Here is a 23,174-nt window from a genome sequence, read left to right as displayed (position 1 = left end):
TTCATTGGATAATTGAATGATGGGCGGCTGCGATTGGGCGAAAAGCGGGTCCCGAGGGCGGGAGTTGGCTCAGGAGCAGAGTCCATTGGCCTGCGGCCCGCCGTGAGTGGCAGGGAGGTGAGGGAGGCGGGGCCGCCCGGGGTGAGGGTTGTGTGAGGTGAGGGAATCTCGCGGGGTCTCGGCGGCTCCGGGCGCGGCGGCGCGCGGTGATTGGCCGGCGGGGTCACGGGGGCGGGGCCGCGCCGCGGGGGGGGCTCCGCACGGCCGCGCGCGGTGGGCGGGGCGCGCCGGGCGCCGGGCGGCGATTGGTCGGGGGCGGCTCTCGCGCAGCCCAGCGGGCCGGGCGCGATTGGCTGCGGGCGGCGTCGGGCGCGCGCCCCGCAGGGGGGGGGGGAGCGCGTGCCCGCGGCGCGGCGCGGGGCGGCGGGACCAGGTGAGAGCGGGACCGGGGCCGGGGCCGGGCCGGGTGCGGGGCCGGGCGGGGCGGGGACCCGGGGCCGCCCTCACACCCTCCCGCCGCCCGCACCGCGCGCCCCCTGCCCTCCGCCCCGGCCCGACCCCCCCCGGCCCGCCCGGCCCCGCCCCGCCGCGGGTCGCGCTGTCAGGGGCCGCCGCCTCCTGCCCCGCGCCCCCTCCCCGGCCCCGCGCCGCCCCCTCATTCATTCCCCACTTTCCCCTCTCCTTCACCCGCCCCCCCGCGATCCCTGTCCTGCCCCGGCCCTTCCCTTCCTCCTTCTGTTTTTATCTTCTTTTACCCCCCCCTTGCCCCCCTTTCTTCGCCCTGCGGCCCCCCCCGTTCACTTTCTCCGGGTCCTTGTGTTTGTTTCAGGCCTTCAAGGAAAAGTTGGAAACTCCCGAGTTGTTGGTGCTGTCAGGGAGCAGGTGCCTGGAAGGAGGGAGCAGGTGTCTGGAAGGAGGGAGCGATGTAGGAGGTGCCCGGGCTCAGGGAGGTTCGGGGGACACATGGAGAGGGTGTGGGAATGGCAGGGCTAGGCTGGCCGGCCCTCGCGGGGTGCTCAGGGCAGAGGCTCCCAGCCCTCCCTCCGGAGAAAACGGGGATTGATCACGCTGTTTAATTTCTATAACAAGACAAAAAACCAACAAAAATAACCAAAAGTGAAGGAAAAAAACCCCACCCCGGCCCCACCCCAGCTGCCCAAGGATGGAGTTGGAGTAGCCAAGCCCGGCTGGATGCTGGGGAAAGGGTTGGCGCCCGCACACATGAAGAGACTCCCCGAGTTGTTTGGCTTCGCCAGGAGATAAGGCCAGCGGAGCTCCATGTTTTTAAAGGTGGGCCGTGTATGATGAAACCCAACTTCTTTTAAAGTGTAGCAGATTTAATTTTTTTTATGGCCAAATGACAGCTTGACCCAGTTGTTATCCAATCAAAGGGGCATCTTTTTGAATGTCTCTTTGTGGCGCCACGGCCAACGCAAAAATGATGGCGGCTTACAATGGCGGTACGTCTGCGGCGGCAGCAGGTCACCACCACCACCATCACCACCACCTTCCTCACCTCCCTCCTCCTCACCTCCATCACCACCACCATGCCCAGCACCACCTGCACGCCGGCTCGGCGGCCGCGGTGCACCCCGTGCAGCAGCATGCCTCCTCGGCCGCCGCGGCCGCCGCAGCCGCGGCCGCCGCCGCCGCGATGTTGAACCCAGGGCAGCAGCAGCCGTACTTCCCATCCCCGGCCCCGGGCCAGGCCCCAGGACCGGCTGCAGCAGCCCCAGCTCAGGTACAGGCTGCAGCAGCTGCTGCGGTCAAAGCGCACCATCATCAGCACTCACAACATCCACAGCAGCAACTGGACATTGAGCCGGACAGACCCATCGGATACGGAGCCTTTGGTGTTGTCTGGTGAGTAGAGATGAAAGTGAACCAGTGCCTCCTTGTCATTCTTTACCTGGTCATAACTCATCATTGATTTTTGTCATTTGGATCAGAATACAAGAGAGCTGCTCACTACAAGTTTTTTTTTTTTTTTTTTTTTTTTTTTTTGCTGGTTCTTCTCCGTTCTTAGAAAGTTGCTTCGCTTGTTTGCGTTGGCAGAACGAGGTTCCCAGTGGTGAGGAGCCACCTCTGACTAACAGCCCACCCTGCCGTTCTCTTCTGAGACAATGCAGCTTGTTTATGCCCTTTCTGTACCTTTAATTAGACTCTGCATCCGTGCAGCTAAGCCGTGCTTCCTAAAATTTCAGGTTAACAAATGAGCATTAGAATATTCATTTTGACCTGGCTTAAGAGTCAGAAATGAAAAGCGTATGAAAATGTCTTCCTTGTGCAGTCACCTGTCAAGATCTTTGTCTCACGGCGGTTTGACCTGCGGTGGTGCTGTGTGCTGCCTAAAACAGCACGGCTGAACTTTGCTCCCCTCTCAAAAATGGAAATGGGATTTCCTGCCTCACTGTAGCTCTGCCTCCGGCCCTTTTATCCCCCAGCCGCGTTTCAGAGGAGCCTGTCAGCGGAGTGGAATCTCTTCTAATGCATTTTGTGATTACCTTAGAGCCATGTATGTAATTAGTGCCCTTCAGGAGCGCTGACACAAAACTGGCAGCAGTATATATATATATATATATGTTTGTATTATAAACGTTTGTCAGTGTGCCCTATTCTGAGCTGTGCCTGGGAAGCACGAAGGCTGGCAGGGGGTGTTCTGGAGAGCAGGCGTGTTGCAGTGCACTTCCTGCAGCACAAATGCAAAGTTTGCAGTGTGCAGCTGCCTGTGGTGTCCCAGCCCTCTGCAGTGCCCCAGGAGTTCTGCTGTGGGCACTGCCTGAGCTGCAGCTTCACTGGGAGGAGTGGCCGGGTCACAGTCTGTGCCAGTGTAGGGAGGCAGAGGGCTCAGCAGGGCAAAACCCCTTCTGCCTGCAGCCCAGCCCTTTGAACTGGCCACACGTTACCAGCCCAGGGTTGGTAGCAAAATGGTGTTTTCTGAGAAGGCCCAGGGAGCTGCAGGAGCGAGTTGCAGGTCAGTGTTGTTCTGCTCTCCTGTGCCTTCCCTCAGAGCTGGGGAGTTAATTTAACCACCGAGTTCTCCCCATCAGAGGGGAGCTGTTGTGCAGTCAGCACTGCTGCGCTCTGGCTGTGGTACAGCATTAAAAAGTGGGTGTAAAAGAATGAAAACTGACAAGGAATCTGCTGTAAAAAATATCTGAAGGTATTTCCGTCAGTTTATATATTTTTTAAAGTATGGAGTTTTTATAAACTTAATTTCTTACAGTCTTTGCTTAAATTTAAGTTGTTATGTAAGATCAGCCCTTTTTACCAGTGTTTTGTTTGCCTGTGCAGTTCCCAGGTCCTTTATTTTCCCAGTTCTGTTCTCCAAAAAACAAGGTGCAGAGAGAGACCTGCTTCCACAATATTCAGTAGAATGAAAGGTCATGCTTGCATATTTAAATATAATATCATTAGGAGTGCTGAGGGGAGCAGGGAAGTGTGGAGGGAAGGTCTGGCTGACACCAGGTAGGAAAGGCAGTGCCAAAAGCACACACCTATCCTGAGGCCTGAGCCACACACCTGTGCCCTGCCCCTGGGGGACTGTGCCCTGCCCCTGGGGGACTGTGCCCTGCCCCTGGGGGACTGTGCCTGCAGAGCTGCAGCTACAGCTTTGCTCGGGGGTAACAACAGCTTGGGAAAGGGAAAACAACAAAGGGGGAGGGTGTTTGTTAGCTAAAAGCAGAAGCTGGGAGCTGGGATCGGTCCGGCAGAGCTGGGGCTGGGGATGTCATTGGTGGAGTGAGTTCCTCTTTGCTCACGTGTGTTTGAGTTCTGTGGTCACTGCTCGGCTTTTGACATTTCATATTAACTTCTGCCACTGACTGCAGGCTCAATTTGGGAGTCTGTAAGCGGTAATTAAACTCAATTTTAGTTTCATTCAAACTGTGGAAGAATGCCCATGTAATTGAATTTTAGCTGTGTGAGATAAGTAAACACTGACTTGAGTATTTATGGTTTGAGATGACTTGGACATGAGCAATGTGCACTTGGGTTCAAGCATGACATGGGATTCACAGAGCCTGAGCAACTTTGGGAGGAGGATTCTGTTGTTTCTCAGTATCTTGTCTGAGCATTATTTGTGCTAATAGTAACTGAAAAGTTTCTCTCAGTGCTTCTGAGGGAAATGGACGTTATTCCATCGACAGTTGGAGTATTTGCAGAAGTCTTTAATCTCCTGCTGTGACGTGTCAGTGCTTTGTTTGGGAGGTAGGGCTGACCTGCAGCTCAGCTCAGCGCATCAGACCAGCCATCAGCTGTGGTGCTGCACTTCCCGTTACCTCACCCAGAGAGATTTTCTCTTGGCAGTTGAATTAGCATTTGTCATTAGTTCATTTGTCTGGTGCTCGATGATGTTTCGGGGTGGCTGATGTGCTGCTGGAGTTTTTCACTCGTCAAGAGCCAAAGCCAAAGCTTCAGCACTTTGATTTTTAACTCCTGTGGGTGGGTGCTGCTGCCCTGGTGTCTGTGCACAGGCCACATCCTCACTCAGCTCATTTGGTGAATTGTCTCAAACCCAGTCATGTTCCTCATTTGCCAAAACCAGAGCCATTTGCTCTTGGAGTGTTCCCTGCTCTCGTGTTCCTAAAGTGCTGAAAAAATCCGGATTTTAATGTCAGCAACGAGCTCTGTGCCCCGTGGTTCAGACTGAGTAGGGCTCAGTTTGGGAAGTCTTGTGTCTGTTCCAAGAATAAGGAGCTGTCCTTTGGAGAAGTGCTTCCCAGTTTTGCTGGGGAGACATGCTGCTGCCATCTGGTGGGATTCCTAAAAAAATAATGATAATAAAAAAATGTATCTATTGAACCTGCCAAGGCTGATAGGTTTGGAAGGAGGGGTGAAGCCTCAGTCCCTCTGCAGGAGGTGCTGGTGCTGTTTCCACAGAGGATTCCTGGACTTCTGAAGAGGCTCTGCAGCTGCAGGAGAGGGATAATGATTCTTGTTGCTGGCTCAAGGTGGTAAAACTGCTGCTGAAATGTTGTGGAAATGTCCTGTTGGCTGGGATATATCCACTCCAGTGGGATAGGAATGTAAATGTGGGGGAATTCTACTTGTCTTACTTGTATTTCCTAATTTTGAAAAGTTGTTGTCGTTCATCAAAGACTGTGGAACCAAGCAATCTCTCTTAATAATGTCAAATCCATGTTAAAATGCATCTCTGTGGAAAAGCTGCTACAAGTGACAATAGAAGAAAGTATTTGAATTAATATTTTTTAAAATTCCTGATTTACCCCATTCGAAATTGTGTGTGGGGGTTAATGTACTTGTTTCTAATCCTTTTTATTCAGGAGGTAACATGACAGTACAATGTTCCAAACAGTTTGGCTGTTGGTGCCGAGACAGGACATCATGCTGCCATAACCTTAAGGGCAGAAATAATTTAGCCTTAATCTACTGTTCATTCCTGGGCCTGCAAAGGCCTGAAAGCACCAAAGTCATTGCTCCATAAAACCCAAAAGAATACTGCATACAATGGATTGTTGCCTGGACCCTGGAACTATTTTAAGAGGGTTTTATCCCAGCACTGATGCTAAGCACAGCAGCAGGAAAGACGTTTCCAGGATAAACTGATAATCTCCTGTTCCTTTAAAGGAATGTGTCCTGCTGAGCAAGGATGCAGTGGGGATAATGTATTTGGGACAAAACTGTTAGAATGTATATTAAGGGAAAAAAGGGAGTGTGGGTTCAGAGAAGTCTGAAAAGTGGCAGGAGAAGTTCCCCTTCTGATATTGCTGAAAACCACAGTGATGTTTGGCCTAGTTAGTACTTTTAACAATGCCTAGACTGGTAAGCAGGAAAATTTCAGCAAAAGCTGAACTATAGACACGTGTTTTATGAAATTCATTAGGACTTTTGGTGGGAGAGTTTTTTTTTTTCCTGAAGTTAAAGCTGTCTGTATCATCTTTTCCAATCCCTCAAACCTCATCTGCCAGCAGAAGACAATACTTGACCATGGGGAAATATTCTGTGTTAATTAACAGTTAGGTGGACAATGGTTTGCTTTAAACTATGTAACGTGACATTTTGTGTTAAAGTGATTCCTTTGTTAGTGCTGGGCAGTGCTGGGGCTGTTCTGCTCCCACCAGCCCCCAGGGAGGGACAGGCCAGGGGGGCAGTGGGACATGGGGGGCTTGTCCCACACACCCAGCAGGACAAAGGGGGACCAGGGGGTGTTTGACCCCCCAGGTGCCTCCCCCAGCTCTGTGGGGCCAGCCTTAAACCACAGCAGTTTCCCACTCTTTGTGTTCTACTCGAATGAGTTTGGCTGTTGTCTGATGCAGATAGACAATGATTTCATAAGAAAGAGGCCGAGTCATTTCTCTCCAGTTATTGGAGGGAAGCAGGAGGATGCCTAAGGCAAAGGAGGCAGCACTGGTGATGGGCACCGAGAGGGGATGGGGTTTCACATTCACCATCACAATGGAAGGAGCTGCAGGTGATGATCTTGGATCCCTGTGTCAGTATTTTTTATAGGATTGCTTTATCTAAATTGGATTCTGACCCTATTTGTGAAGAAATGTAGTAGAACAATGACCTTATTCAGGTTTTTCTATATGGGAAATTCTGCAAGGCTTTATGTGCTTGAGTGGTTGGGGCTTTTTTTCAAATTTCCTGAAAAGAAAAAAATTCTGTTAACATTTAAATGACTGTTTCCCAAATGGAGTGAGTTAAATGAAATGGATATAATAACTCCTTGCATTCAAATTAGACGTTGGGATTAGGTGAAATTCTATCCAAGTAATATACGAGATTCATTATTGTCTTGTAACATGATGCAAGAAAGAAGGAATGTGAATAACATTTTTTTTTTTTCTCAAAGTTGGGAGAGCACCATTTGGGATAAATTAGTTCACTGTAAATTATGCCAAGGTCAGCGTTTCACAGGTCACTTGAAATGCAAGTTGCTTTGCAGCACCTGCAGACCTCGATGTTGGTTGTGTCCACACAGGACTGGATGCTGATAATCCAGTTAAAATCTGGTAACATTCAGTGTGTTTTCCTTTTCCCTCTGAATTCTGCAAATGTTACAGCTTGTGACTGGATCTGCAGTCTAATATTGATTTTCCAGAAGACATATTTCAGATGTTCTTTTCCTTTCTCCCCCTGACTCTTTCATCTCTTTTTAAGAGGATATTTAAGTTGTTGAATTCCCTAATCCACAACAGAGCTATTGGTGTTTTGAGGGGGTGAGGGGGCAGCCCAAAGTGTGGGATCCCCCAGAGCAGGAGATAAAGGCCCTAAAAGGGTCTGGGGGAGGCTGCTGGGTGTGCCTGGGCTGCTTCACTTCTCAGGGAACAATGGGCTAGAAAGAATAGCTTTGGGCAGGTAAAGTGGAGGAAGCCTTGGGGATATGTTTGAAGTGTTTTTTGATGACTTGTAATGGTTGTATCTGGGTCTCATGTATCTTTAATCCTCTGGAAAGTTCTGCCTCCTGGTCTGGAGTCGGTAACGTGCAGCTGCTCCTATGAGAAAAGCTGCTCAAAGGTGTGTCGAGTTTGCTTAAATGGAGTTGGTGTTCATTAGTATAATTGGTGGTGTTTTTTAAAAGGCGTGTTAAAAATCCACAAAGAGTTTTGAGTGCTAGAAAATCTCTCAGTAGATGCTGTAAGATTTGGTTTATTGGCAGTGTGGGTAACTACTGCACCTGTTCTGTAAAAGTAGACCCCTGAGTAAGGTGGGGGATGCTTAAATCAAAGCAGCAGATGGCAGGCAGTACAAACGTGTATGAAAAGGGTAGAGACTTCTGGGTCAATGCTTTATTTATTGATGATAGTGTTTGTTCATAATCAGCAGTAACAGGGAAAAAGTGGATGGGATGGGCAGTGAATGGGTGGTAGCTACAGGTGGTACAAACCACAGCCATTACCTGAGAGGAGTAATAAAAGCTAATGTTGTTGTAGCAGTAATTTTTTTTAAAATAACATAGGTCATATATTTTAAAAAAAATTTGTTTCCCCCACTATGTTCTGACTGTTTTTTTCATTGCTTCTGCCCATTTTTCTTATTTTCTGTGGTACTTGGTATGAGGTGCAGCTTAAATGACAACAGTAGTGTTTAGAAATGTGGGATAAATTGTAGAACATAAATAATGTTTCCCTGTGGAAATCACTGGAGCTCCATCCATGGTGCATTGTAGGAGGAACCTGGAAAAGAGGAAAGTCCTCTCCTCTGTAGAAACATGTGCCTTCCTTAGTGTGTCCTGTGGGCACAAGGATGGACTGACCCCGTGGGGGCCAACTGTGAAAACTTGTGATTCCAGCTGGTGGATCACAGAGCTGAACCTCACTGGGGGAAATCCCCAACCTGCCCTAAAATCACTGAGGTGCTGATACTTGGAAGGTTCAATTTTTTATCGTAGGTCTGCTGAGAGCCTCGATCAATGAGATTGTCAGCTCAGTCTTCTAGGTTCACAGTTCCCTAATTTTGCTACAAATTGCCTGAGGGGATTTTCAGTAATTCTGGAAAAATGGCAGTGGTGTTCAGGTGAACTCAGGTGTGTGGAGTGAGTGCCCCTGGTGCTGTTCAGGTGTTCCAGTGGTAGGGCCTGAGAAGGGACAGAAAGCTGCAGGGGAGGACAGCCAGGTACCAAAAATGCTGCTTGAAATGCACCAGAACAATACAGCCAACCTACCAGAATAATCTGGACTTCATTTCAGTATTTAAAGCTGCATCATCTTCTCTTATGCAATCGCGATGGATAAATGAAGGCAGACTTCTACCAGCCTTGATATGAAACAACTTCCATGGCTACAGCTCTGGAACATGGCCATGTACAGTCTTTAAAAGTGCTTAGTAAGAATTTGAGCTTTAATCTTGAGGGCTGTGGCAGAATCAGTGTGTCCTGGTAGTATCATTCTTTAATTTCCTGATGTGGTGTTTTTCTGTAAAGGCTTGGAAGCATTTGTGTGTAAATGGAATTTTTATGCTCTTTATGCTGTTGGATGTAACACCAGATTGGTTATAGCAGAATCATTTTGTAGAATGCATATTCTCTTATTTCTTTAATTTTCTTAGAACATGATATGAGGGTACTTAGGTGTAATTCAAAAAAATAAAAAGGTTTTTCAGAGCATTCTGTTGAAGAACTCTTACAGGAAATTTTGTGGAAAAGTGAAATACACTTGGAACTGTAGCAATTCTTGGACTTTAGACTTTAGAGGAGGATTTTCTTTCCCCATTCTCTTTTATATGAAAACACATTTTAATAGTTGCAAAAAAAAAAAAAAAAAAAAAAAAAAAAGCTCACCAAAGAAACTGGTGTTTGAGTTTGTGTGTCCTTTTGGGGAGGTGCTGATCCTGTTCCTGTTCATACAGTTTGTCTCCATTGTCTGGGCACCACCAGGCAGTAGAGGTTTCTTCATTATTCAGATTTTCTTCATTTTGTCACCTAAGTGGTGTCAGGTAGAGCCTTTGCTTGATGGGACCAGTGCAGCTGGGGGTGGTGTTGAGCTGGTGGCCAAATTCAGGGTTTGAGCTGGTTGATTTTGTTTTTTCTGATGAGTGACTGACTCTACCTTCTCCCTTGGCAGTGTGTGTGGAGTTGGCCATTGCAGGTAATGCACTTCCTTGTTTTATCTGGTAGAAATTCATGTAACTACTGAAGATTTTGTCTTTGAGTAGCAAAGTTGACTCCATGCAGGCAGTATCAGCTCTCAGCAAGGAGCAGACCTGTGCACAGCTGCCGAGGTGTGGCTGGCACTGCTGGGGGTGAGGGAGGCCAGGGGTTCTCTGGAAACCATTCTCTCCAGCCTTGGCTGTTTTGGTTCCTAACGGGTTAAGGTACACCACAGGAAATACAGAAAAAGTTCTCTCCCGGTCCATTTGGAAGGCCTTGATGGATGTGGGGCACTCCTGTCTGGAACAGAGCTGCAGGTCACTGGCTTCTGAGCACAAGTGTGTCTCTGCCTTTTGACTGGGGACTGTTTGGCTTCCTCCTGCCTTGGTTATTAAAGGCCCTTGGCAGCCCGTGCGAGGCTGTTTGAAAGCCCTCAATTAGAGCTTTCCCCCCCAGAGATTGCACAGTGACAGGACAAAAGCATTGTTTAAAGCTGTTCTCATCTTGCAGTTTAACTTCTCTTTGGATATTTCTGTCAGTTCTGCTCGGCTGTTCAGAACATGTCTTTGCAAGGGGGATTTCTCTTTGGGACAAGGAAGAGAAGGCATTATTATTTCCGGGCTGTTTGCCATCCATCTTTCTTAATTTCATCAATTCCTAGGCTAGTGTTTTTGGTGAGATGAAGAAAAGAATTTCCTGAGCCTCTCAGTGGCTTTCTGGCTCCCCTGTGTTCTCGCAGTGTGTTTGAAGTCCTGGAGACCAGGGAGACCAGACCTCCTTGATGCTGGTTTGTAGCTCCTGGGTGTGAGGATGGAGAAAATGACTGTTTTTGTTATTGCTGTGGGTCAGACAGGCCATGGGGAGCTGTGCTGGTCCTCACACCTCACACTGGGCTGTGCAGGGCTGTCCCAGCACCAGGGGGGCAGCTCAGACCTGCTCTGGGCTCTTCTGAAATAAACAGAATAAAGATAGTCAAAACAATGCAAGGGGATTTGAGATACTGTTTCTGTTTTTGAACAAAAGTGGGGAGTCTCCCGATCAATTCACATTTTTCAGGTCATCATTTTCTTATCTCAGTGGCAAGGACATATCAGAACAGATAGAAATGGACCCAGAAATGAAGATCTGCCAATAATTTTGTCAAGGGCACAAATCTTTCTAAGTCATTGTCCTCACAGCTGCTGTTGTTAACATGATGTACAGGTAGAGACCAGTGGGGTTTAGTGGTTTTTGTTTCCCTGTAGTTCAGCATATGGAAATGAAAAAAAAAAAAACAACAACCCAACTACCAAACACAGAACCAAGCAAGGCTTGTATAAAAATAATACCCAGCTTTTAAAGTGAAATGGCAGTGAGTAATGACTAGCATCTACTTTATTCTTATGTCTAAATTCAAATTGTTGGGGGCAGAAGCTCCCACATAATAATTGCTGTTAATTTAAAGGGACAGTGGCCTGCATCATTAGTGCTCTGCCCAGTGCTGCTTCAACAGTGAATATTCACATCCTGAACTGGAACAAAAAGGTGTGAAATTAAGACCTGCTAGAATCCTCTTCAGGTTTCAATCTAAAAGCCATTGAAAGTTGCCAATTATGATTTGGCAGAGAAAGAATTTTATCTTCTCCTTGTAGATCTGGACTGTTTGTGGAGAGGGGAGTGTCTGTGTGTGCTGGGGAATCCTCCTCTGTCAGTGACTAAAGCAAGATCCTGCCTTCTGCCAGTCTTTGTGTACCACTGTTCTAAAGGAGGATGTCCTACAGCTGCACTGAGAGGCAAAAATGTATTTTAAAAAAATCTGTTTTACCATGGATCACTTGATTTAATTGAAGACAGTAAGAGTTCTACCTAAGAGCTTAACTAAAAGCAGATTTTAATTATGAAGTAGAAAGTACATTCGATTTGTTTTTTTCAATTATTAGACATACCTCAAGGTATGAAAGTGCTTCTCTGAGCATATTTGCTCATTGATTGCACTTGAAAAGTCAGGATTAAGGACTTCCACCGTGCTTTTGCCAGCAGGGCATTCACATCCTCACCCAAGCCTGTAAGCTGAGCTGCAGCTTCTCTTCTGCCTCTGCTGAAGAAACAAAGCATTGATGTTCCTTAGGTTTGGATTGCTTATTGTTTTCTGAAGCAGTTGAGGAAAAGTAGGTGAATGTTGACAGAATCAGGACCAGCTTTGACCTACTTGTGGCTTTTTTTCTGATCTCTGTCTTGGGCATGTCACCTTATCATTTTTAAGCTACTGTTTACTCATGTGAAACCTCATCTAAAACATTGAGAAGTGACAGGTGTTTGGTAATTTGAATATTAAATGTATATATCATCACTCCCACAGTTGTTCCCAAGGAGATTTTGTCACTTACCATATGACCCAGTAAAGGGAATTATTCTGTAATAATTTTATTTAATCCTGAACTATTGTTTAAACTTTGGGTTTGAAGTATTTTAGAGTCATTAATTTCATTCCCCTGGAATTGCACCCATGGTAGTGATTCCATCTGTTATCACACGGATTTTGACAGACTCAGAATAGAGAAACATATATCAGGATTTTTGTGTCAGTTCATGGAGATCACTTGTAGCTAAAAACAGCTGTGAAAGGAGGTGGTCAAAAGGGAGTCCTGCAGGTCAGACCTTGGCATTTCTGTGGATGGAAATGTAAAACCAAACCAACTGCATTGTAGCCTGTCAGTTAATTTGGTTTATAACAATTCAGGCTGGTTTTCTTCTGGTGGGAAGAGAGAGACACACACTTTCCTTGAAGATCTTGTAATATTTTAAACAGTTCTGTAAGATGACATTTTGTGGGTGAGTTTTAGAGGGGGGAAAAGGCTGAGGATCACTGGAGCTGTGCTGCCTCCAGCTCACCTGGCCCTGCACCAAGACATCAGCAGGGTTGGCTGCCTTACCTGAGAATTCAGATTTTGCAAATTTGACAGTATTTCAGACATTTGAATGGTAACCAAATGGCCTCTCACAGAAATTCATCAGTTCCACGTTGTGCTGTTGCAGACAGGAAAGGATTTTGAGCAGCCTGGTCCCACTCTCAGCAGGCTGTTCACCTCCCCACTTTAGTGTCGCTCCAACGTCTCTGCATTTCTGAAATTGCCTTTTGAATCCATTGAAAAGGAGTGGTTATGGCTCCAATGTAATTGAGACTGTCAAGGAAATAGGTGGAATTTTTACAGCACCATGAGGCTTGATGGTATGTGACAGAGGATCATTCACTTCACTGGTCCATGCTAATGGGAGACTGATGTGTCTTTAAACGCCCTGGTAATAAATAAAAAAATTATTTTTACTCTTTTTTTCCCCCTTTCTTTTTTGCAAGCCTGTGGGTCTTTCTTAAATCTTCATTAACGTGTACTAAAATATGAAGCACTTCTTTAATGTTCCAAAAATATCCCATCTGAGACATCTTCTAGACTTTTGGAGTGTAGAGGTTATGAATTTATTTATTCCACACTTATGTTTTGACGTGTCCCTTCTGTTCCTACAGTAACTCAGAGAAGGAATGACTGGGCAGGGTTGAGCACACAGAAATCTTTACATGGAAAAAAAAAAATGCAGCAGTTTGCAATAATTTACATGAATAAAATGTGCAGGAGAAGCCTTAGAAAAGCTGCTTGTGTAGAGCTCCAAGGACACGGCTGTGAATGTGGCTGGGCCCTTTACCACCGTTGTCACTGGAGGATGATCCTGAGCTGCTCTTCTGGGAAATTACAGCATCTTACAGGCTTTTAGGGTGTATTTTAAGTAATATTTAAAAGTTTGGTGATTCTAATATCCGTGCCTGTGCAAGACAAATAAAATACTGTTATCTGAAGTAATTTCTGGTAAAGAGAATGGAAGAGAAAGTGTCAGCTATGGGCCATTCTGGGTTTCAGTTTTGTTCTGTATTATTGTAGAATACAGAATTCCTTTGAATGAGAAATGGGTGGAGTAAGTTGAGACTTGAGAGGTCAGTAAGATGTGCCTCTTCCAGCTAAAAACCTTGATGAATGTTAATGGATTTACCATCACTGCAGAATATGGGGAGATGAATATAAATAGCAGTAATTCATAAAATTAAAAGGTACCCTCAGCCTCATACATATGTACATATTTATTTGTGTATTTGTATACAAATACACAAAGTCCTGAGGCTTAATATCAAAGTCCTGAGGCTTAATCCTTAACCAACAGATAGAAATATCTCCCTTGGTGGAAGCAGGAACACTGCATTGCAATTACTTTGAAGTACTAAATTTCAAATATTAGTCGTACACTTCGGTTTGAATCCTCTTCTGATTTTCTCCTGTGTCAGGAAACAGCCAACCACGACTGTGGTGAAAAAAGAAATGGGTGAAATAGGAGAGATTTCCTCTGGAAGAGAAAGTGTTGAGGTGTTGACTGGTTTGAGGTGCTGAGCTGCCTCTCGGGGGTTGCTGTGACTGCACTGAGTGAGGAGGAGGCAGCAGGGAGTGCAGAACACTTCTGGTGTTCTGTGTGTCCTGGAGCATGGGAGATGTTTTGTTCTGTGTGTCCTGGAGCATGGGAGATGTTTTGTTCTGTGTGTCCTGGAGGTGTTTTATTCTGTGTGTCCTGGAGGATGGGAGATGTTCTGTTCTGTGTCCTGGAGGATGGAGGTGCAGGGGAAGCTGCTGGAGCAGCAGAGGGGCTGGGATGTCACTGCAGGAGCCCAGCCCTCAGTCGGGGATGTGACCAGAGACCTGATTAACCTACTTTGCTCTGGAGGTGCAGAAATACTCCAGGAACTGTGCCAAGGCCTGGAGGCTCCTTGGACGTGGAGAAGAAGGTTTCTCATCTGGGTTTTTCTTGGTTGGCTGGTGGGAATGGGAATAGAGGTCAGTGAATTGGGGCAGGAATGTGCATGTAATAGTGGTGTAAGCTTTCAAAATAGAGAGGAAAGAACTGTAAAAATACATATATTTTTGAGCATCTTATTTATTTGTGAAGGTCACAGACCTTGCAGAACTATGCCATTGGCTGAAAAATGGAATTAAAGAATTCTAGAAAAGAAAAAAAGAATTAAAAATGGAATTAAAATGTATCTGAATAAATGTCATGTGCAGTTTTATTGTAGCTGTGGTTCATAGAGGCAGTTGAGAAGTGAATAAAAAGGTCTGGAGCATAGTCAGAAAATTTTGTATAAATGGGGAAATAAATTTGATTTGGAAAGCAGTTTCAATTTTAAGCTTCCATGAAGGAAGACAAATTTAACATTTTTAAAGATATTAACCATAACAGTATCCCTTTAATTTTCACTCCTTTCTTTTAAGTAAGATACTCTGAATCACTTTTTGTTCAAGGAGACAGATTTCTTGCAGTAATCAGTTTTGCTTTTAGCTCTGATTTGTAAAGAATAAGTGATAATGGCACACATGCTGGAGGGTGTGATTAGAACCAACGTTAAAAGGCTTTTTTAGGACATGGATGGCTGGAAAAGGAGCTCTGGAGAGGTCTGCATTTAGCAGGAGGGAATGAAGCACACCTTTGAAGTCGCTTAACCCTTTCCCATGAAGTACCTGTTAGTGGGAATGAAATGTGGATGTTTTCTGCAGGCTGATGTGAAAGTTCTGCATGAAATCTGTTAGCTTGGATTCAGTCAGCTCTTTCCCTGAACAGATCCCACACCACTAAACAGACCAGCTCCCGAGGATATGTGTTAGAAAGACTTGGCTTTTTGGAGTAACTCACAGGTTTTGTGAAGTGCCTTTGGGTGTTTTTTTGATTACTTTACAGTATTCCACGGAGAATGTTGAGAAAACTTAATGAAATGCTGAAAATGCACATTGGTAGCCAGTTAATTAAATTGTCTTTTTGTGTAATCTTCTTAAGTAACTTGTTTTCTGTTCAGTGCCTTTCCCACAAACACAAATTGTTGTTCACATGTAGATTCCTGCATGCAAAACCCACTTTACTTGCCAAAATATGAAGAAAATATTTAGCAGGTGAAGTATATTTTTATACATCCTAGATGTCTAAAAGTACAATAAATTTTTACTTTTGTCTGTGAACACTTTCACCCAGCTTTTGTCAGTCCATATCAGCCTGGCCTTGGCCTCTTGTCCAGTGATCAGCTGTGTGAATGAGCACTCAAATTCCTGCTGCTGCTCCCCGGGGATGGGTGAGACAGGGAACTCTCTGACTTGGCTTCTCTGCCTCAAAGTTAAATCCAAGTGAAATCAAAGTTTTGCTCAGTAGTATCTCCTCAGCTATCTTTTTTTTTTCAGTTTGCTTTCATATCATATCTCTCAAAGATATTTTTTTTTTTTTTTTACCCACTGTAAATATTTCATTTTAGCATCTTTGAAGTATTGCCAGCTGGAGGCTGCTACAGAGCAATAGTGACCTGAAAATCATTAACAGCACATCCAGTGCCTAAATAGCTCGAAAAATAACAGCTGTTCTTTTTGATAATGTCTTTTAACAATGAAACCTTATTTTTCCATGCTTGTGTGCTAAAAATTCTGCTGTGGCTGACAACTCTGCCTCAGTGTTTGAGACTATTCTGTGGTGCAGCCACTGCAGGACTTTTTGTAGGCAATGATTTACTGCAGGTTTTGGAATTTTTTTGAAGTGCTGATGTGAATAGATGGCCACAGGTGTCAGTGTTTATGTCCTGTGGGCCCTGCTGAGTTCCTGGGGTAAGCAGGTATTTAGGGTGAGATAACTCACAGGTGAGAGCTCACAGGTGAGATAACAAGAAATGATGTGATTTCTCTCTGAGCTCTGGGTGGGTGCAGGATCCTCCCCTGGTCAGTGCTGTTCCTCACTCCAGGGGAATCATCCCTGGGTTCTTTGTGCTTCTCCTCCAGCCTGTGTGCTGCTGGGACTGTCAGGACTCCTGATTTCCAGTTTTATTGCTCCTTGCTGGGCACAGACCTCATGCTGGGAGCTCAGAGCAGCCTCCCCAGAGCTCTGGTCATGGCACTGAAGTGAAGAGGACTGAGCACTGCTCTGCTGTAACATTCTCCTCCTTTTCCTAATGAATCTGTGGGTGGCTTTTCCTTTAAAAATTATAGCTGAAATGACTATGAATATCTCCTTTAAACGAGATTGTATCAGCTTTTGCATCTCTCAGACAATGTGTGTACAGCCAGAGGGTAAAACCCATTATAATGCCATGCTAATTGCATGAGTGTGTGTGCTAAAACTCTCTTGTTGTGAGAAATCCAACCAAAACAAAACCTCTCTCCTGGTGATCCCTGTCCCACCAGTGCTGGCAGGACAGGGTGCACAGGGGTCTGTGACACACAGCTGCACACACAGGGACAAAAGACTTGTATGAAATCAGAATATTGGGCTCCTCAAATCAGGAATCCAGTTATCTACAAGGAGGCTCTGCTGGTTCTCTGCATTCACCGCTGGGGTGAGGCACCTCTAGAGAACCCAAGAGGCCTCAAAAAGAGAGATGAATCCCAGCTCTCCCTCTCCTGATTCCCTTGGCAGGGGCAGTGTGAGATGCTCCCTGCCATGTGCCTGGGCTGTCATTGTTCCTGAACAAGTGTCTGTGTGTCCTGCCTTTGTGTGGGGCTGTTCTGCTGCCGTGTCCTGGTGCCAGCACAGCTGCTGGGGGCCAGCCCAGCACAGCCCCTGCTGCCTCAGGAGCACCCCACTGCAGCTTTGGGCTGGAAAACTGCCCTTCAGGCTGCTACAGTTAGACAAAACCCTTTAGCATTTGGAGAATTGAACTTCCATAAGGAATTGTGGCAGAGCTTTAAAGCATTTTGTGTGTGTTGGTGAGCACAGGAGCAGTGTGGGACATGGACTGCAGCCTGTGCTGGGAGAAAATACTGCAGAGCCTGGGACATCACCCTTGTCCTGCCTCCCTGGTGTTTGCATCTTTATCATGAGAAATTGCTAAAGCAGCTGCTTTGCTTAAATCTCAGCCCGTGTGGATGCATTTCCTTTCTTTCCTTCAGTAGGACATCTGTTGCTAAATCCGTGTGTATATATATATTGGTTTATTTTCTTAAGGATTTCACGCTTATTTTCCTCACCTCTCCCCTCTGCTACCCAACAGTCCATTAAATGTTGTGGATCAGTTTTTGTCACGTTTTTGGTAGGGCTCAGTGCCTGGCAGTGACTTTACAGAGAACAGAAGCCTGTGCCTCTGTGGAAATTTTATGTACCCAATCAAGCATTTCCCAGATAAGAGATTTGATAAGTGCACAGCCTCTCCCTGCCCTTCCACTTCAGTCTTGGGAATCTTGTGGGTTTGTGAGCTTTTCTAGGGGATTTTTAATATCATCCCATGCTCGAGTGTATTTTGAAATATGCCAAGATGTGATTGATTGCGATACCATCTACTGGAAAAGTGGCATATTGGTATCACATGCCCCTGAGTATGAGCTGTGCTGTTTGTTTTAAAATGGTACATCAAACATGCCTGGGTGAGCAGCTGAAATGCTTGTGGGGACCAGGTCACTTACATATCTGAGAGCAAGGCTTGCAGGAAAAGCCTGTGTGATTAAGAGTCGAGCAACTGAGGAAAAAGCTCACTGACTAATAAGAAAAACTTGCAGAGTAATCCTATTAAATTCACTCCCTTCTGCTAAGTCCTGATGTAAGTTTATAGATATTCTCTATAAATGTGAACGAAGGTTTGTTTCCCTGATAGAACAAACTCCAGCAGCAGTTTCCCACACCACCCCAAGAACATTCTTTCATTATCTTGCTCCTGTGTAATAATTGCACGGAGCAATCACAAACTTGTTTTTCTAGCAGTGGAAACTACAGAACAATGTGTATGCCTTGACCTGGATTCAGGGAGAGAAAAAGTCACTGTTGGCGTGGACTCCACCTTGACAATTTGCCATGGACATGGCAGAGAGTGGCTAAAGGCTTATAATGCCTGATTGAAACGGCTGAATGCCTGCAGGGATTCTTGGAGATAAGGATTGTCTTTGAAAACATTTTAACTAGAGGTCTGGATTGTGTCATTAATCTCTTCTCTAGTCCTATTACTTTTAAAAATTGTATTATTTCTGGTGCGATTAGCCTGCAAAGCAAATAGAAGGTGCAGGTTTTGTAAAGTATGTTTTTTTCTTTATGTCTTTTATGTCAGACTATTTAAAAAGCTTTTTATGTAGTTTTTAAATATAGCCAGGCATACATACATGATGTATAATCAGCAGAACAGAAGGGTTTCTGATGGCAGCAGAGTGGCCCTGCTGCCCAGGGCACTCACTGCAGTTCAGGGGATGCTGTGCTGGTGTCCTGCTGTCCCTCACCTGCTGTGGCTGTGATCTGCTCCCCAAAACTTCCCCCTTGTCCTTTGTCCCAGCTGAGTGCTGGCCCAGCTCCCCCTCTGCCCCTCAGGGATGGGGGCTTGGGATGGATCCCCCAGCTCGGGGTCACTGTTCCAGTGTTGTTCCTAAAGGCAAGGTTAGGGCTGAACTATCTGCCTCAATACAAGATTTATTAGCTTATTTTTTGCCCCATACCTATATATAAATTTTTTGCTAAGTTATTTTTGGTTAGAATCTCGGTCTGTGATGTCTTTATCCCCAGCTGCAGTTGGTGCTCAGTGAGTGGAGGCTTTGAGGTTTCAGTAGTGCCTGTGCTGGGTGATGGATGGCTCCTGCCTGCTGGGCCCTTTGCTTGGGATTCACCCGTGCTGGAACGTCCTCACAAAGCAGGGCAGGGAATTCAAATGTGTTCTTCTGAGAGCAGCACTCAGTAAAGCTGCCTTTCTAGCTGTTCTCTCAATTAACTCCTGGGAGATTTTCCTGCTTTTCTAGTTTCTCCTGGGGATATGTGACCTGATAGCATATTGCTATAAATAATTGTTTTACGAGTATCAAAGTAGGTACTGTACACAAACACAAAGCAACGTTTTCAGCATCTTTTTTTGGATGCTGTAAATACCAGGTTTTCAGACAGGCTGTTTCCTTTCTTCCTCTCTTGTTTCTGTTCTTTGGAATGCAGGTGTCTGGCTGAGATGTTGGGGCTGACTTTGGCTTGGTTGAGTTGGTTTGAAATCAGATGTGGTACTTGGGAGTGAGGTAGATGTCTGAACACTCCAGTCTGATTTTTTATTTAGATATTTGAAACATGGACCTGAGGCATAAGAAGCTGCCTGGCATGTCTGCTGTTGAGGACTCACACAAGAGAGAAAAGCCAGCAGTTTTTTAAGGACAAATGTAGTTATCAGGGTGCCTGGCTGGATGTGGATTCTTCTGTGGGTTCAACCCTGCACTGAGATTGAAGTTATTTTGGTCATCCCAGTAAAAATATGCATATACTCTGTTCTGTAGTGAGGTTTGAGAAACTCACCTTAAAAACTGGGATTGGGAATTGAGGCACCATAATCTCCTTGCTCTAGTTTTATGGTTCTCATTATAAAATTCTATTTTCAGAATCCAATTATTTTAAATTAAAATACTTGCCATGTGCAAAGCACCTTATAATTCCTGAGCTCCTATACTTGGATTCCATAAGTTGTGTGGGAGAAGGACCAGTATCACCAGCCTGATATTTGACATTTGTGCAAACTTAGACACCACGTGCTGTGGCTTCTCCAGATGTGAAGATTTGGTGACAGACCAATAAATAGTGTTGCACTTGCCAGTGTTGTGTCAGAAGGGGATTATTACATCTTTCACCCTCTTTGGAGAGGAGGAAGTGAGCAATAGACCTGATAAAACCCGCTCTGGGTAACTGAGAGAGTGTTTTAGTGAGGTGTTTTTGGGAGGTGAAGGAGATGTTTATCCTGCCATGCACTCCAGGGGCGGATGTCACACTGAGCTCAGTGTGTGGCACTGCTGGGCTGGGCTGTGTGTCACCTCTGTGTGACACAGGCTCTGCAGGACAGCTCAGTGCCCTCACATTAATGCTTGTTTCCCCTAGAAATGTCTTCACCTTGTCTTGACTCACTGAGTTGAGAATGATAAGAAACTTTAAAATACTCTTTTCTTCTTTAGAAAAACTCTAACAGGAGTATGTGATGTTCTTTCTCTTTTATTCTGCAGGTCAGTAACAGATCCACGAGATGGAAAGAGAGTTGCACTCAAAAAGATGCCCAACGTCTTCCAAAACTTGGTCTCTTGTAAAAGGGTCTTCCGGGAGTTGAAGATGTTGTGTTTTTTTAAGCATGACAATGTAAGTAAATTCAAAGTATTCTTGAGATCTTTGAGAAAACCTAAATGTAAGATGGAGCTCTCTGTAACAGAGGTGTGTTTTGGTTTAAGTCACAGAATATCAAAAGTGCTTTAAGAGCTCTCTGATTTTACAGTGATCAGATTTTCTGGAAACTCAGATATTACTGTTACAAACATTATAAAAATGAAACTATCAAGACTCTAAGGATACTCATCATTTCCCCTCCAAGGTGTTTGCAAACAGACCATCAGTGCACTTCTGCCCAGTCTTATTTCAGGCTTTAGGGAAGTGTCAGGCTGCACAGAGCTGTGTTAGCTGGTCACTGTTCCAGCTGTTCTGTGCTCTGTGGTCCTCTCCCCTTTGCTGGTCCTCTGCAAACCTGCTTTGGGTAACATCAGTCAGCTTCAGTTAAAACATTTAAACTCTCTTTGGGCTGACCTGTGAGGTTTGAGGTGCATCTGAAGTTTGGGTGCTTCACCCAAATGTCATGAACATTCCCAGGATAGGATCCAAATGACCACTCCAAGGGTTTTTATTTTCTGTGAGAGGATGTGAATTCTCTGCTGCTGTTTTTCTATATTTTTGCTTTTTTCTACCTTTTTTACCTTTTACTACCACTGAGCTGCTTATGCAAAATGGGAACAACTTTGGGGTTTGCAATTCCCATGTGGAAGCAGAGAATCACAAAACTCTGAAAGACTAAAGGCAGAACAAAGTGTAATATCTTCTGCTTTTACATTTCTTTGCTGGAATTACTTATTTCTAAGATTTTATGTTCATATATATTGTAAAGAAACCACTTTTTATTGGACAGATAAATCTGTGTTTTCGATTTCTTACTCAAACAGCTGGAAAAAATTCTTGAGTTAAAAAAGAGAGAGAGAGACATTAAATGTACAGAATATTTGACATGGTGGGTTATTAAATTTACATACCTGGTGAGACAGAACATTGGTCTGTGTGTAGGGTAGAATAAAATGAATCCATGTGAGAAATGTGCAGCCTTGTCTCTTTGAAAGGGATTTGTTTTTGTTTGACTGGAATAGGCCTTGACCTTGTGTGGTGTTTCCTAGGTACTCTCTGCCCTCGACATCCTCCAGCCTCCACACATTGACTATTTTGAAGAAATGTATCCTAAATATAAAAATAGAACACCTTAATGGAGGTAGGTGTGATTTTCATTAGCTCAGAAACTGCCAGTATTTGGTGTAATCCATGAAAAGGAGCCACAAAAGCCTCGAGCCTGCATGGGGACAGTTTTATTTCAGGAAGTGGACGTGTAACATCCAGAATTCTAAGGTGGTGTTGGAGGTGGGATGGAGCAGGACTGAACTGAGCCTTTGATTGCAGCTGAGCCAGGATTGGTGATCCCACAGGACTGTGGGATTCACCAGCAGCTCCTGCTGCTGCTCATGGGATTCCCCCAGAATATTGTTGTGAAAACTATGTCCAGTAATGAATCTCCTCTGAGTTATTAGTACTTTAAAAGACTTGGTGGTGGTTTCAGAGAATTCTGTCTTCACAGGCTTTGAAACCCAGGTTTCAGTGGACTGGCAGGGCTGTGGCTTTCCTTGGTCAGCTCTATCCTGGTCCAGGACACCTTTCCCAGAGCTGTGTCCCACTGTTTTCTGTCCCACTCATGCACAGGTACAAGCTGCCTATGGAGAACTCCATTCTAGCAATGAATTTGAGGGAAAAACCTGATATGAATGTTATGGTTTGGTTTTTTTCCTTTTCAAACTTGGCTTGGGCTGTCTTCTAGTTATGAAATAGGGAATTTCTGCTTTCTGAAATACCAAAAAGTGAATCCCTGAGCTGGGAGGGCTCTGACTCTCGTGGGAAGAGAAGTTCTTGGCCACTCCTGTGGTTAGACTTGAGCAGGTTGGGTTTCCTTGCTGGTGGGTCTTCGCTGCTTTTTTGTGTGACCCACTTTACAGTTAATGGGTGGGAAATTGTCATTATTTTTAGGTAACCTGAACTTTTGAAATATGGTTTGATCTATTTATATCACACCTTGGATTGACTGGTGAAGAAAGTAGGCGTAATCAACGTGGTGATTTTAACCAAAGTACTGCACAGTTTTCTGGTGGAGAAACACATTATTTAGTTGAAAATACTGGTGTGCTGTACTGGGGCTTTTTCATATGAGTTTAGGTAAAGCTTTAAAATTATGCTTTGATATTTCCTTCACGTGAAGAGCATATAAGTAGTCTTCAAAAACTGGATTTTGGTTGTGTGCACTAGTTCAATGCCCTCATTTAGAACAAGTCATATGAGTTATAAATCAGATCTAGGTTAAGGATTACTCCTTCTGTGTAATTGTACAATCAAGAATATTTAAATGGGATAAGCTTATTTTTATGAGCTTAGCTACTGCCAAGTTTTGAATATAAAACCAAAATGCTAGTTTCCTTCATGGCTAACTGACTTTAAGTCAGTCTGAGTAGTGTTCTATAGGGCTGTCATTTTTTATATTTTTGTTAATTTCTTGACTCTAATATTGACAATA

The 23,174-nt window shown here is 44.9% G+C and overlaps 1 protein-coding gene across 6 annotated transcripts in view; it reads left to right on the top strand.

The window, feature by feature from the left end:
* Nucleotides 1–140: 140 nt before the first annotated feature.
* Nucleotides 141–23,174, top strand: part of NLK (nemo like kinase) — a 35,475-nt gene continuing 12,441 nt past the window's right edge. For 4 of the 6 annotated variants that reach the window (XR_014591387.1, XR_014591388.1, XM_083874994.1 and 1 more), the window contains exons 1-4: nucleotides 385–433; nucleotides 830–1,863; nucleotides 20,536–20,665; nucleotides 21,739–21,794. Coding sequence is in view for 4 of the 6 variants with exons in the window: in XM_083874994.1 (XP_083731120.1) it covers nucleotides 1,406–1,863; nucleotides 20,536–20,665; nucleotides 21,739–21,794 (644 nt within the window). In the remaining 2 variants the exon portion in view is untranslated. Of the gene's footprint in view, nucleotides 158–384; nucleotides 434–829; nucleotides 1,864–20,535; nucleotides 20,666–21,738; nucleotides 21,795–23,174 lie in introns of those variants that run through there. The other 2 variants (XM_083874995.1, XM_083874996.1) reach the window with 2 other exon arrangements.

Source organism: Zosterops lateralis (assembly GCF_965231275.1).
Source record: "Zosterops lateralis genome assembly, chromosome: 19".
Classification (NCBI taxonomy): Eukaryota; Metazoa; Chordata; class Aves; order Passeriformes; family Zosteropidae; genus Zosterops; species Zosterops lateralis.
This window is presented reverse-complemented; position numbering and strand designations above follow the sequence as displayed.